General features: G+C 21.4%; 1 protein-coding gene across 3 annotated transcripts in view; it reads right to left on the reverse strand.

Annotated features, from left to right (window-relative positions):
• Positions 1-15,282, reverse strand: part of LOC122500363 — a 524,819-nt gene that overhangs the window by 239,116 nt on the left and 270,421 nt on the right. For all 3 annotated transcript variants that reach the window (XM_043609264.1, XM_043609265.1, XM_043609263.1), the window contains one exon: positions 4,707-4,769. In XM_043609264.1, the coding sequence (XP_043465199.1) occupies positions 4,707-4,750 (44 nt within the window). In that variant the 5' untranslated portion in view covers positions 4,751-4,769. The remainder of the gene's footprint in view (positions 1-4,706; positions 4,770-15,282) is intronic.

Here is a 15,282-nt window from a genome sequence, read left to right on the forward strand (position 1 = left end):
TGGGCTGATGCTTGGGATGTAACGGCATCGCCAATCATCGGTTGTCAATATTGGCCGAATATTGGCAACCAAGAGAAAAAAATTTTTTTAAATAAATTTTTTTTAATTAAATAATAATAAAAAATTAATGTTTATAATTTTTGTTTAATATATTTATTTGTTTAATTATTTATTTTTAATAATTCATGTAAATAATAAATAACTTATTATTTATAAATTATAATTATTTAAAAATGCAGCAGCTATTAGAAAATAGCATTCTGCAAAAAAATTCTATCATTGAAAAATCAATGATAGGCGAGAGAAATCCGCGTCTTTAAATAGATTCGCAGATGATAGACAAGAGATATCCGCGTCATTAAACGGATTCGCAGATATACTCTGGTCTCGCGACGAATCTCTCGATACTTATATACACTGGAGTCGCCGTGTCAGTTGCGAGAACGGTTACAGCGTCCCTCTTGCGGCAGAGATAAGAATTGTCACGTAAACTGCTAAATCGCTTTACCGACGGCCTTATTATACCCGCAGTTTACGTGACAATTCTTATCTCTGCCGCAAGAGGGACGCTGTAACCGTTCTCGCAACTGACACGGCGACTCCAGTGTATATAAGTATCGAGAGATTCGTCGCAAGACCAGAGCAGTGCTGCCAGATTGGGAGATTTTTCTTCAAATTTGAAGAATAATTTGTAGTTTTGAGAAATTTGAAGAATTTGAAGAAATTTTTTTAAAATTTGAAGATTTTTTTTTAAGAAGTAAGTTTTATTAATTTCTTTTTTAAATAACACTAGAATGGTGAGAGATGAATGTAAATTGTTACCATTTGGTAGTGTTTTGTGACTAAACCGTAAATGCATAAATGTGAGAGAGATATGTTCGCTATATTTGCACCACCGAAAGCAGAAAACCATGAGTGCAAAAAAGATAGGTAGATATTGTTGTTCTTTTCACTCTCATGATTTTCTGTTTTCGGTAGACGTATTCTGCTCACATGGTATCTCACCCTGATATACGTAAGAACAGTCTCTTGCAGCAGAATACAATTTACCATCAGAGAATAAATTTTGTTTGGTTGAAACATATTCTATGATCTAATGCAAAACCTTTCAGATCAAATATTAGTTATAATAATTATATAATTTCATAATATTCTTGATTCTAAGTTTTTTAAAATTTGGAGATTTTTTTGAAGATTTTTTTCATAAGGTTTTGAAGATTTTTGAAGAAAAGTTTTAGAAGTTTGAAGAATTTTGATTTTCCTGGTCTGGCAGCACTGGACCAGAGTATATCTGCGAATCCGTTTAATGACGCGGATATCTCTTGTCTATCATCTGCGAATCTATTTAAAGACGCGGATTTCTCTCGCCTATCATTGATTTTTCAATGATAGAATTTTTTTTGCAGAATGCTATTTTCTAATAGCTGCTGCATTTTTAAATAATTATAATTTATAAATAATAAATTATTTATTATTTACATGAATTATTAAAAATAAATAATTAAACAAATAAATATATTAAACAAAAATTATAAACATTAATTTTTTATTATTATTATTTAATTAAAAAAAATTTATTTAAAAAAATTTTTTTCTCTTGGTTGCCAATATTCGGCCAATATTGGACCAATATTGACAACCGATGATTGGCGATGCCGTTACATCCCAAGCATCAGCCCATATTGGTCCAATATTGGGAGTCAATCGGCGCCCAGCACGGCAACCAATATTGGACCGATATTGGACCGATTAAAGTCTATTGGCAATTTCTCACTGGGCAGCCCCTCAATTGAAAGTCTGAGATGAGTTTTATTATTTTATGAAAATAATGAAATGCTTGCGAAGAATTAAAAAATTTTTTTTAAATCATTGAATTCTTTTGAAAAATTTTATTAAAACAGTAGATATTAAAAATCAATAAATTCAGAAAAATTTTTGAAAATAATTAGAAAAAAAAAATTAGAAAATAAAAACTTGAAATAATTTCAAAAAAAAAAAAAAAATTCAATAAGACTTTTTCAAAAAAAATTATTTCTACAGAATTGTTAGTTAAAAGTAAGAAAAATTCAAATTTTTCAACAATTTTAATTTGAAACTTTTTCAAAATTCAATTATTTCTGAAAATTCATACTATAATTCTTTTAATATTCAATTATTATTAATTATTATCTAAAATTTTGAACTGAAATTCAATTCTTATATAAATTTTTATTAGAACTACGAGAATTCAATTATTTAAATACAAACATAAATAATTTGTAGAATAATAGATTATTTCTTATAATTGAATTCTCATAAAGAATTATATTAGAAAATTTCTACATAATTAAAAAATAATTGAATAATTAAATTCATTCGACGAATTTTAATAAAATTTTGAAGAATAATTACATATTTCGAGGAATTGGATTAAAAATTTAAAAATTGTATTAAAAGTAATTGAAATTCTGCAATGAGTTTTATTTTTTATGAAAATAATTGAATCCCTGTTAAAAATTTGATTATTTATGAAAATAATTGAATCTTTGTAAAAAATGTATTATTTATCAAAATAATGAAATTATTGCGAAGAAATTAATAAAATACTTCCTCTGTCAGGAAGTAGAATTTGTAAATAATTGAATTCTTGTTAAATTTTTATTATTTTATGAAAATAATTGAATGTTTGCGTAAAATTTTAATAATATTGTTTTAAATAATTAAATTCTTTTGGAAAATTTTATTAAAATAGTAGATATTGAAAATCATTGAATTCAGGAAAATTTGAGAAAATAATTGAAATTTTGCCGACGTTCTTATCAAAACTTTTTTAAAAAATTGAATTGATATCAAGAATTTTATTAAAATTTTCAAAAATAATTGAATCCTTGAAACAAATTTTATTAAAAGTTTCAAAAATAATTGACTTCTTACGAAGAATTTACACATTTTTATTTTAAATAATTGATTTTTTTCGAAAAACGTTATGAAAATTGTGTTTGAAAATATTCTTGTTATTAAAATAGTAGATATTGAAAATCATTGAATTGAAGCAAAATTTTGAAAATAATTGAAATTTCGCCGAGGCTTGTATCAAAATTTTTTAAAATAATTGAATTGATATCAAGAATTTTATTAAAATTTTTAAAAATAATTGATTTCTTGCAACGAATTTTATTCAAATTTTCAAAAATAATTGAATTGATATCAAGAATTTTATTCAAATTTTAAAAAGTAATGGAATTTTTATGAAGAATTTTATTAATATTTTTTTCAATAATTAAATTCTAGTGAAGAATTTTATAAAAATCATTTTAAATAATTGATTTTTTCGAAAAATTTTATGAAAATTGTATTTTAAAATAATTAAATTCATGTAAAAATTTTATTATTTATAAAAATAATTGAATTCCTCAAAAGAAGTTTCTTATTTACGAAAATAATTAAATCCCCGAAAAAAATTTATATTATTTATAAAAATACTTGATTTATATAAAAATTTGAAAACAATTGAATTCAAATGAAATTTTTAATATTTATGAAAATAATCAAATGCTTACGTAGAATTTATCAATATTTTTTTTTATAAATAATTGAATTATTGTGGAAAATTTTATTAAAATAGTAAATATTGAAAATCATTGAATTGAAAGCAATTATTTAATTTCTTTCATTATTTATAATATTATTATTTTTGTCTAACACTAATAAAAAGAAGAAAAATAAATTGCTTCTAAATAAAAAATGAAAAATTTCCCAATTTTTGAAATTTAAAATTAAAATTTGATTTTAAATTTCTGTTGCTCTAAAACCAATATACTTATTGTTATTCGAGAAGGTTGAAAAAAAATTCTCCGTGTTTTATTCAAAACGTAAAGAAGATCGTATATAATAGTACTTGAAACTTTGAGTTGCAAGTCACTTGTTATATAAAGCAAAAACGCAAAAAAAAAGCTTATACAACAAAACAAAAAACTTTTACAAGAGTGATTGTTGAAAATTCTTTGTTTTCTTTTCGCGACTACAGAGTATATTTTAATTCATACATTCAAGTTTTTTTTTCTACGTACACAAAAAAATTACAAACTGTAGTTTTTTTATTAGACAAAAATTATTTTTTGCTAAAATAAAAATACCGATTATATTTGTTAATTGTTTAAATCGCAATTTAAAATAAAGAATTTTTATATTTATTGCTTATTATTGTAGCAAATATTATTTTTAAATAATAAATAGCTATAAAATAATAATAATAATAATAATAATAATAATAATAATAATAATAATAATAACAGAAAAATATAATAACAATAATGATATTAATAAAAAATAGTAATAACAATAGTTATTGTTGTTATTATTATTTCTATTGTTGTTAATATTGTTTGTAATTAATTTCAACTTGTTTTTTATTTTATTTATTTTATTTTCTCTATTTATATTTATTTATATTTTACTTTTATTTATAAATTTTATTTATTTTATTTTCTATTTTATATTAACTATTAATAAAAATTATTAATTTAATTAATTAATTAAAATAGAGTTTAATTAGAGTTTGTAATCACTTTTACTGTTATTATTTTCCTTCGTCGTATTTTTCGTATTTTCCTTTAAATTATTTAACCTCTCGTAAAAAATAGAATAAGATTACGGTCAAGTTAATTATTCATTGCAGGGGACATAATTAATCGAGTGTTAATTATTTAAGTGACAATTCTACTCACTCTGGAGCAGGATTCCTCCAGCGTTGAGTGCCAGCGCGCGCCATCAGACATTAACCACCGAATCTGTAAAAAAAAAATTCGACACTTTAATTAAACTTTTATTAATTTTATCAATTGTTATTTTTAAACGAATTTAATAATTTTTGAACTATTTTCCTATTATTAAAATTAGAAATTTAATTTCTATTTAAATATTAATTAATAATAACATTATTTCTAATATTAGTTTCGAACAGTCAGTCACTGGTCCGATTCATCTCGTTTGTGAGAGAAATATTCGCCATCTGACGGGACGCTGAAGAAATAATAATGGCGCGAAATTTAAATCTTTCAGAAAAATGCGAAAGAAATTTTCAAAGTAAATTTAATTTTTGGGTCGAAAGTTAAATATTCTTTAAATAAATAATCAGTAATTTTCAATATTTAAATAACATGAAATAAATAAAAATTAAAAATAAATAAAAATAGAAAAAATAAATAAAAAATAAAAATGGAAAAAAATAGAGAAAATATAAAAAATAGAGGAACTAGAGAAAATAGAGAAACTAGAAAAAATAGAGAAAATGGAAAAAATATAGAAAATAGAAAAAATAGAGAAACTAGAAAAAATAGAGAAAATATAGAGAAAGTAGAAAAAATAGAGAAAATAGAAAAAATAGAGAAACAAGAAAAAATAGAGAAAATAGAAAAAATAGAGAAACTAAAAAAAATAAAGAAAATAGAGAAAATATAAAGAAAGTAGAAAAAATAGAGAAAATAGAAAAAATAGAGAAAATAGAAAAAATAAAGAAAATAAAAAAAATAAATAAATAGAAATTGAAAATAAAATAAATAAAATAGGGGAATGTAGTCAAGGTTGGCCTACTGTCTAGGTAGGCCACTCGCGTTTTTTTGTCAAGTTCACTAGCGCCACCTACGCGCATTTTTGTCGAAGCTTGTCTTAGTGAAACCTAACTTTTTGTTCAATTACATTTTCGGAAAATCGAAAATTGTGTTTTCTGTGACGTCGGTACAAAAAAAGCTCAAAAAAAGTTTTGTGCATAATGTGAAAAACCATTAATAAAAGATAAAAAACAAATTGAATCGTCAAGGCAAGTATGCAGAAAATTTGTGGGACTCATGGTTGAAAGAAAAACAAAGTAAAAAATCGAATCCCGAAACGTATTTCTTTATGGTTACAACAATTCGGTAATGCTACTTACTGTCAAGGTCGGCCACTATGTGTTTAAAATGCGCAAAGTTGAGGACGAGCTACTTCATTTGCAAAAACTGCAATTCTGTATAACTCATAATATAATTGATCATCTTATTAATATTTTTATTTAATTTTATTAATATTTTAGTGCAAAACTTTTTTTTATTTATATTTATTTTTTTATATTGTTTATTGTTATTATTTTGTTATTTCATTAAGTTACAAACTGTAAACAATAAAGAATCAATTTTCCGTAACTCCAAACATGTTATTTTATTTTTTAAAGATTAATGCCCTTTGAATTTTAAACATGGCCGACCTTGACTGTAATGGCCAACCTGGACTACAAATTTTTTTTTTTTTTAATCTTTATAACTTTTTCATTTTTAAACCTGTCAATTTACTTTGTACAGAAAAAATGTTCCTATTAAACAGAACTTTCCAACCATATACTTCAATTGTCCAAATTCATTTTTAAAAAAAAGTTATAAACAAAAGTCAAAAAGGTGGCCGACCTAGACTATGTTCCCCTACTTAAATTAAAAAAAACTACCAAATTAAAATAAATAAAAAACTAAATAAATTAAATTAATTAAACAAGAAATAAAAAATAAAGTAGGTAAATAAAAAAGAAGAGTAAATATTGACCTGAAATTGTCCCAATCATTCAGCCAATCGTTTTTTTCCACACTGAATTACATTCAAAAGTGTTGAGAAAAAAAATGTAACTGTTTTTTTAAAAAGCAATCTTAACAAATTTTTCCTTCGAGGACATCAAGACATTTCTCATATATATCCTATAAGGTTTTTTATCTGCTGTCTGAAGGATCTAGTGAACGTGGGTGTTTGAAAAAAAAGTGTCGACGAGAAGTAGAAGCCCTCGTACGTAAAAAAAATTACTGATAAGAAATGTGTTCAAGTTCGTTTTCGTCATGTTTGATTCATATATGTATACATACACAAACACGCACCATATAAGTATATCGAAGGGAAAATTCATATTTCTCTTGACAGGATATTACATCAAATCCCACCACCATATAAATATGATCAAAATAATTCAATTTTTAGGGTTATACTGAAAAAAAATCCACTTTCCACCTTCTCATAAAAAAAAAAATGTGAAACTTAAACCTCGACAACAATCGATTTTATATTCTTTCGATTTTTGATCTTGTCCGAAACTGATTATTATAATTATTTTGTACTTTATATAATACTGTATTTTTTATTATTTGTGTTTTATTGATAGAGATTATTATAATTGTATTAATATATTAATATACCTAATATTTATTCATTATTTATTTTTATTTATATTTATATTTACCATTAATATTATTATTTGTATGATTTTTATATTTTTATTTTACACGAATAATTTAATTAGAAACCAAACTATAATATTAACAACTTAATAATTCTTAAATTGCATCCAATTCATTTCGTTTGTGAGAGAGTTTTATCGCCACCTAGACGGGCGGTTACAGAACTTTTGGCGCGAAATTCAAACTAAATTAAAAAAAGCAAATATTGTAAAAAGTTTAATTTGCGCAATTCTTTGTTATTCATTGAAAAAAATTCAATTCGTTTCAATTATTTTGCAAGACTTGCAGTAACAATATTTTAAAACTTGACAATTTTCAAAAACATTGAGAAAATTTTATAAAAACTGAATTAATTTGAACAAAATTTTAAACAAAATTTTCAATTGTTTTTCAAAATTTGCAGTGACAATATTTTAGAAAACTTGCTAATTGACAAAAAAGTTTAGAAAAGTTTTCAAAATACTGAATTATTTTGCACAAAATTTTCACAAAAAATTTTTCAATCGTTTGTAAATTTTTTTAATAAATTATATACAAAAATTCAATTATTTAAAAAAAATCAAATTTAAAATCATTTAAAACCAATCTGTAAACTTAGCAATTCAATTATTTTTATAACTTGTCCAATTCATTTCGTTTGTGAGCGAGATTTATCGCCACCTGGACGGACGATTACAGAACTTTTGGCGCGAAATTCAAATTGAATTGAAATAAAAAAACGAATAATAAATACAGTTATAAGTCTTTGTAAAATCCAGTTTAAATCAATTATTTTTTTAAAATTAGCAGTTAAAATTCTTTAAGAACTTGAAAATTCTCAAAGAAATTAAAATAATTTTTTTCCATACTTTATTATTTCGAATAAAATTTTACGAAATTTTCTGTTCGTAATTTTTTCAGTGAATTATTTACAAGAATTCAATTATTATCAAAAAATCAAATTAAAATTTAATATAAACAAAAGAATTTTATGAAATTTTTTTTTCAATAATAGAAATTCTGTAAGGAATTCAAGAATTTATAAATTTTTAAAAAAATAATTGAATTTCTGAAAAGAATTTTATTGGATTTTTTTAAAAATAATTGAAGTCGCGTGGAAAATTTTATTATTTGGGAAAATAATTGAATTCTTGTGAAGAATTTTATGACATTTTTTTAAATAATTGAAATCCTGTAAAGAATTCAAGAATTTATTAATTTTTAAAAAAATAAAATTGAATTTCTGAAAAGAATTTTATTGGATTTTTTTAAAAATAATTGAAGTCGCGTGGAAAATTTTATTATTTGGGAAAATAATTGAATTCTTGTGAAGAATTTTATGAAATTTTTTTTTAAATAATTAAAATTCTGTAAAGAATTCAAGAATTTATCAATTTTTTAAAAAAAATAATTGAATTTCTGAAAAGTTATTTATTTTATTCTTTTTAAAGAATTAAATTTTAGTGAAAAATTTTATCATTTTGGAAAACAATTGAATAACTGTGAAGAATTAAAAAAAGAATTCAAGATAATTGAAATAATTGCAAAAATAAAATTCAATTAAACTTTTTAAAAAAAAATTAATTCTACAGAATTAATAAAAATAATTAAAGGTTTGCGTAGAATTTTATGAAAATTTTTTATTAAAAAGATTTTATGAATCTTTTTAAAATTAAAAAAATTTTTTTAAAAATTTTATATAAATAGTAGATATTAAAAATTATTGGGAAAAATCTTTGAAAATAATCAAATTCTTCACAGGAATTCAATTATTTTCAATACATATTAGAAATACATATTAGAAAATTCTACGAGAATTCAACTATTTAAATACAAATAAAATACAAAAATAAATAATTTATTGAATAAATGAATGTTTTTCAAAATTGTATCCTCATAAAGAATTTTATCAACAAATTTTTAAATAGTTGAATTTTTTCGACGAATTTTAATATTTGCAAGAATAATTACATTTTTGGCGAAATTTGATTAAAAGTGTATTGAAAAATAATTTAAATTCTATTATGATTTTTATTATTCAAGGAAAATAATTGAATATCGAGAAAAAAATTTTTATTACATATGAAAATAATTTAACGTTTGCTTTAAAAATATTTTTAAAATAAAAAACTGTCAGAATTTCCATGGAAACTCCATGGAATTTTTTCGACGTGGGAAATATTAATGAACTTAAATAAATAATTAAAGTAATTACTTAATTAGAATTAAATAGTTAACGATAAATTAGAATAACCATCATGATAAAGAGAAATTGCAGAAAAAATAAAAGAAAAAAGAAGAAATTGATATGTATAAAAACTTAATACAGTTATGAATGTAAAAATCTTGAAGAACTCGATAAAAATCAGAATTTTCTCGAGGATATAACAGTTTCACTTTATTTTACACCACACTGCAATAACAGAGTTTCATTAGAATGCTTCATCTCGGTGAATTTTTTCCGAGTTGGAAAACTCGTAAAATCTAAAAGACCGGTAAAAAAAGGGGGGTGGGAGTGAGAGAGAAAGAAGAAAAGGGGTCCTCGAGTCAGGTGGAAGGGAGTTTAAGAGATTTTTTTTTTTTTTTTTTTTTTTTTTTTTTTTTTTTTTTTTTATGAAAAAGAGTGAATGTAAAGGATATGGATAGGGTCAAAGTACCTTTGCCACTCGTTTGAGATATGCATGACTCACTCAACGATATACGGAACTGCAAGGATACTTACATAATTTAAACGTCCGACAAAAGGGTCATCTTCTCATGATGATGAAGTTGTCGGATTGCCCGTCCATTGTCTACAGAGTCTATATTGCTAATTAGAATCTTCTTTTGATTGGTCATGTGTTCAATGCCAACGGACGCAGAAAGATGAAAAGATATCAGAGAGAAAATTATATCTAATGTCGTTTGATTGTTCCGATTGTTCCTATTTATATGTGGCAGTCGATTCTTTTTATTTTTTTTATTTTATTCACTTGGAAGAATTTGGGTCAATTTTTTTAGTTCAAATAAAAAAAAAAAGTAATTTCTTATAATAATTTAATAATAATAATTAAAATAAAAAAAAATAAATATAATTTTCAATATTTAAACATTTTAAAAAATTTTATCAGGGTTAACACACTTTTGCTCATTTCAAATTCCCTGACTTTACTAGGTTTTCCAGTAGGTTAAAAAATGGAATTTTTCCAGATTTTTAAAACTACATTTATATTTTACAAAATTTTTTATTCAAACTTTTTGAAATTAAACATCTAATTAAAAATATTAAACATTATTGTTGTTACTGTAAAAATTGTTATAAAACATAAAGATATCGATAACTCCGAGTCTTTGACTCGAAGTGATCGATATCTTCATGTTTTATAATAAAATTAAAAATGCCCGACTGATAAAATAATTATTTTATATTATAACAATATTGTTACTGTAACTTATTTAAAATTACTTTCATCATTTTAATTCAATTATTGTTTTCCAAAATTTTGAACTAAAATTCTTCTTTATAAAGTGTAAATTAATTATTATTAATTATTATTAATTATTATTAATAATTTTTAAAATATTTCTTTCGACATTTTTAAATCCTTTGTTTACAATTCAATTTTACGAAATTTCATCGTATTCGGAAATTCTTCAATCAAATATTAGAAAATAAAAACTTCAAATAATTTAAAAAAAAATTCAATTCAACTTTTTCAAAAAAATTAAATCTACACAACTTTTAGTTAAAAGTATGAAAAATTCAAACACATTCAAAGATCAAAATTCAATTATCTACAATTTTATCTGAAATTCATATTTGAATCAATTATAATTAGAAAATTCTACGACAATTCAATTATTAAAATACAAAAATAAGTAATTTTTTTAATAATTGAATGTTTCTTAAAATTCAATTCCAATAAAGAATCGCTCTCAACAAATTTTTAAATAATTGAATTCTTTTGACGAAATTAATAAAATTTTTAAGACTCATTACATTTTTCGGGAAATTCGATTAAAATTGTATTAAAAATAATTGAAATTCAGCAATGAGTTTGATTGTTTATGAAAATAATTGAATCTTTGTAAAAAATTTATTATTTATCAAAATAATGAAATTATTGCGAAGAAATTATGAAAAAATTGGTAAATAATTGAATTCTTGTTAAATTTTTATCATTTTATAAAAGTAAATGAATGTTTGCGTAAAATTTTAATAAAATTTTTTTAAATAATTGAATTCTTTTGGAAAATTTTATTAAAATAGTAGATATTGAAAATCATTAAATGCAGGAAAATTTGAGAAAATAATTGAAATTTTGCCGAGGCTTTTATCATAACTTTTTAGAATAATTGAATTGATGTGAAGAAAAAATTTTAAAAATAATTGAATTCTTGCACCGAATTTTATTACAATATTAAAAAATAATTGAATTCTTAAGAAGAATTTTCCTAATTTTTTTTTTAATAATTGATTTTTTTCAAAAAATTTTATGAAAATTGTGTTTGAAAATATTCCTTTGGAAAATTTTATTAAAATAGTATAGATATTAAAAATCATTGAATTGAGGAAGATTTTTGAAAATAATTGAAATTTTCCCGAGGCTTTTATCAAAACTTTTTAAAATAATTGAATTGATATAAAGAATTTTTTTAACATTTTTAAAAATAATTGAATTCTTGTAACGAATTTTATTAAAATTTTCAAAAAAAATTAAATTCTTACAAACATTCAAAGATCAAAATTCAATTATCTACAATTTTAACTGAATTTCATATTTGAATCAATTATAATTAGAAAATTCTACGACAATTCAATTATTTAAATACAAAAATAATTAATTTATTGAATAATTGAATGTTTCTTGAAATTTAATTCTCACAAAGAATCGTTATCAACAAATTTTCAATTAATTGAATTCTATCAACGAATTTTAATAAAATTTTTAAGAATAATTACATTTTTTCGAGAAATCCAATTAAAATTGTATTAAAAATAATTGAAATTCTATGAGTTTCATTATTCATGAAAATAATTGAATCCCTAAGAAGAATTTTATTACTTTTGAACAATATTTAATTTTTTGCGAAGAATATTATTACTTTTGAAAATAATTGAATTTTTCCAATAATTTCTAACTTTTACAAAATTGAATTTTTTTTCGTGTTTTTAACTAAACATCTTCCATAAATTTATTATTTTTAATAATTTTTGAAAAAGTTCTTTAATATTTTTGAAAATAATTGAATCTCTGTAAAAATAAATTGAATATTTTTTAAAATAATGGAATTATTGCAAAGAAATTTATAAAAAATTTGTAAATAATTAAATTACTGTGAAATATTTGTTATTTATAAAAATAATAAAAAATTTGCTTAGAATTTTACCAAAATTTTTTTAAAATAATTCATTTATTTTGTAAAATTTTATTAAAATACTAGATATTGAAAATCATTGAATAGACAAGAATTTAAAAAAAATGAATTTTTTAAAAAGAATTTGATTAAAATTTTTGAAAATAATTGAATTTTGGAGAAAAATTTTAATATATTTATAAAAATAATTGAAATTTTGACGATAATTTTTTCAAACTTTTGACCATAATTAAATTTTTGCGAAGAATTTTATTACTTTTGAAAATAATTCAATTCTTCAGACGAATTTTTTAATATTTCTTTTTAAATACCTAATTGAATTCTTTTGTGAAACTTTATTGAAATAGTAGATATTGAAAATAATTGAATTTTGATCAATTATAGAAATTAATGAAATTTCTACGAAGAATTTTATAAAAAATAATTTTTGAAAAAAAATTGAATTGTTAAAAAGAATTTCATTAAAATTTTTGAAAATAATTTAATTCTTTCAAGAAATTTAATTAAAAATGTATTGACAATAATACTTGAATTCTAATAAATAAATTATAGAAAGGATTTTCAAAATAATTGAATTTCTTTGATGAATTTTAATAAAATTTTTACGAATAATTACATTTTTCGAGAAATTTCATTAAAATTGTATTAAAAATAATTGAAATTCTGCGATGAGTTTTATTATTTATGAAAATAATTGAAAATCTATAAAGTTTTTTTATTATTTATGAAAATAATTGAATCTCTTTAAAAAACATTTGATTATTTATGAAAAAATTCTTATTCAATTTTAATGAAATTTTGCAAATTATAATTTTACAACTATTTTTTATTAATTTAATAGAATTAACTTAATTTAAAAACTAACTTTATACTCTGTTCATTTTATTTCGTTTGTGAGTGAGTTTTATCGCCATCTGGACGGACGATTATAGAACTTTTGGCGCGAAATTCAAATTGAATTTAATAAAAACGATTATTTTAGTTCTTATACTCTTCTTAGAACTCAATTCGACTCATTTTTTTTCATTTTGATTTAAAATTCTTAAAAAATACATAATATTTTAATTTATAATATTAATAACTGAATAATGTTGAAACTAATAATATTAATAACCGAATAATATGAAAACTAATAATATAAATAATTATCAATAATATTGATAATGAATAGTTATTTATTAACAATTAATAGCCTTTATTTGATTTTTTTTGGATCTAATTTTAACATCACTAAATATTTCTTTATTTTAAGTAGACTCCAGACGGTTTTGGAGTGCATTCAAAATTGATACTAAATTAAACAAATATCTCTTAATTATAAAGTGTTAATTCTAAGGCGAAACTGGGTTTAGAATAAATTCCAAGGTAATAATAAATTCAGAGTCAAAATGGGTTTCCCACATGCGGTTACAACGTATAAATTATGCCTCACTTATTACACCTCATATTTAATTTATGCGTATATAGCAGTCGACCGACCGTTATTTTTGACGCCATCTACAGTTAATTGTAACAAATTGTCACATTTTTCAACATCTACTTTATACGTGAAATTTAAAATACAAATAAAAAATTATATTTCTCTCCATTACATCATATTTTAAATATTAGTCATTTTTAATGAACTTATTAGTAGTCAATACATATTTTCTAAAATTTATTTTAAAAAAATAAACTAATTTTTTTAATTTAATTTTTTTAAATAATTAAAAATAAATAAAAATAAATAAATTTTCTCAGAAATTAAAAAAAATATTGTACTTCTAATTGACGATGTTAATAATTATTAAAAAGTAGGACAATTTTTGTTCTTGTTCCATTTCTGTATTGGCATATAAATTTAAATAATATGGTAATGAAAAAAATTATAGTTGTAATTTTTTTGTTGAATGACATACCATTAAGTATGGACGCTTTTGATTGTATACATAATAAAATATGGGATGGTAGAGTATTATTCAACGATGATTCATCGATGTTTATTGCATAAGCGCATTAAAACACGCTACCATGTAACTATATGCAAAATAAATACTCTCATTGATGAACTTGGCATTATTTCAAAGAGAGTCATTTTTCAATCGTAAAAAGAAAAACCGATTGACAACTAATTGCTTTGAATTTGTGTGCCGCTTTCAAGGTTGAGTTCACTCCGATTGTATGGGATTTATTACTTCCTTGCCATTTAACGGGCGAGATAAATGCAGGAAATAAGAAATTTTTAGGTCATTCTGTTTAATATTGTGTGCTTTACAAAAATAAAATGAAAAACTAGACGAAAGTGACAAAAAGAAAAAAAATATTTCTAAAGTCATTTTGTTTAGTTTTAATTAATTTAAACGAAAAATATTTCTACTAAAGTGAATACAAAAAAAAATACCCGCGGGACAAAATTTATTTGAAATAAAATTCTTTCTTCGAACACAAAATTTATTAAATTATATATTTATTTAAATATTTATTTATTGAACTAAATATTTATTTAAATATTTATTTATTAGACTAAATATTTATTTATTGAACTAAATATTTATTTAAATATTTATTTATTAGACTAAATATTTATTTAAATATTTATTTATTAACCATTTATTTAAATTAACAAAATATTTGTTTGGATTAAACTTTGTTAAAATAAAAAAGTAAAATAAACTAATTAAATTACTTTCAAAAAAAAAAAAAAATTTCAATTCATTATACCTTAAAATATGTATAA

This window comes from Leptopilina heterotoma, unplaced genomic scaffold, assembly GCF_015476425.1.
Source record: "Leptopilina heterotoma isolate Lh14 unplaced genomic scaffold, ASM1547642v1 Lhet_183, whole genome shotgun sequence".
Classification (NCBI taxonomy): domain Eukaryota; kingdom Metazoa; phylum Arthropoda; class Insecta; order Hymenoptera; family Figitidae; genus Leptopilina; species Leptopilina heterotoma.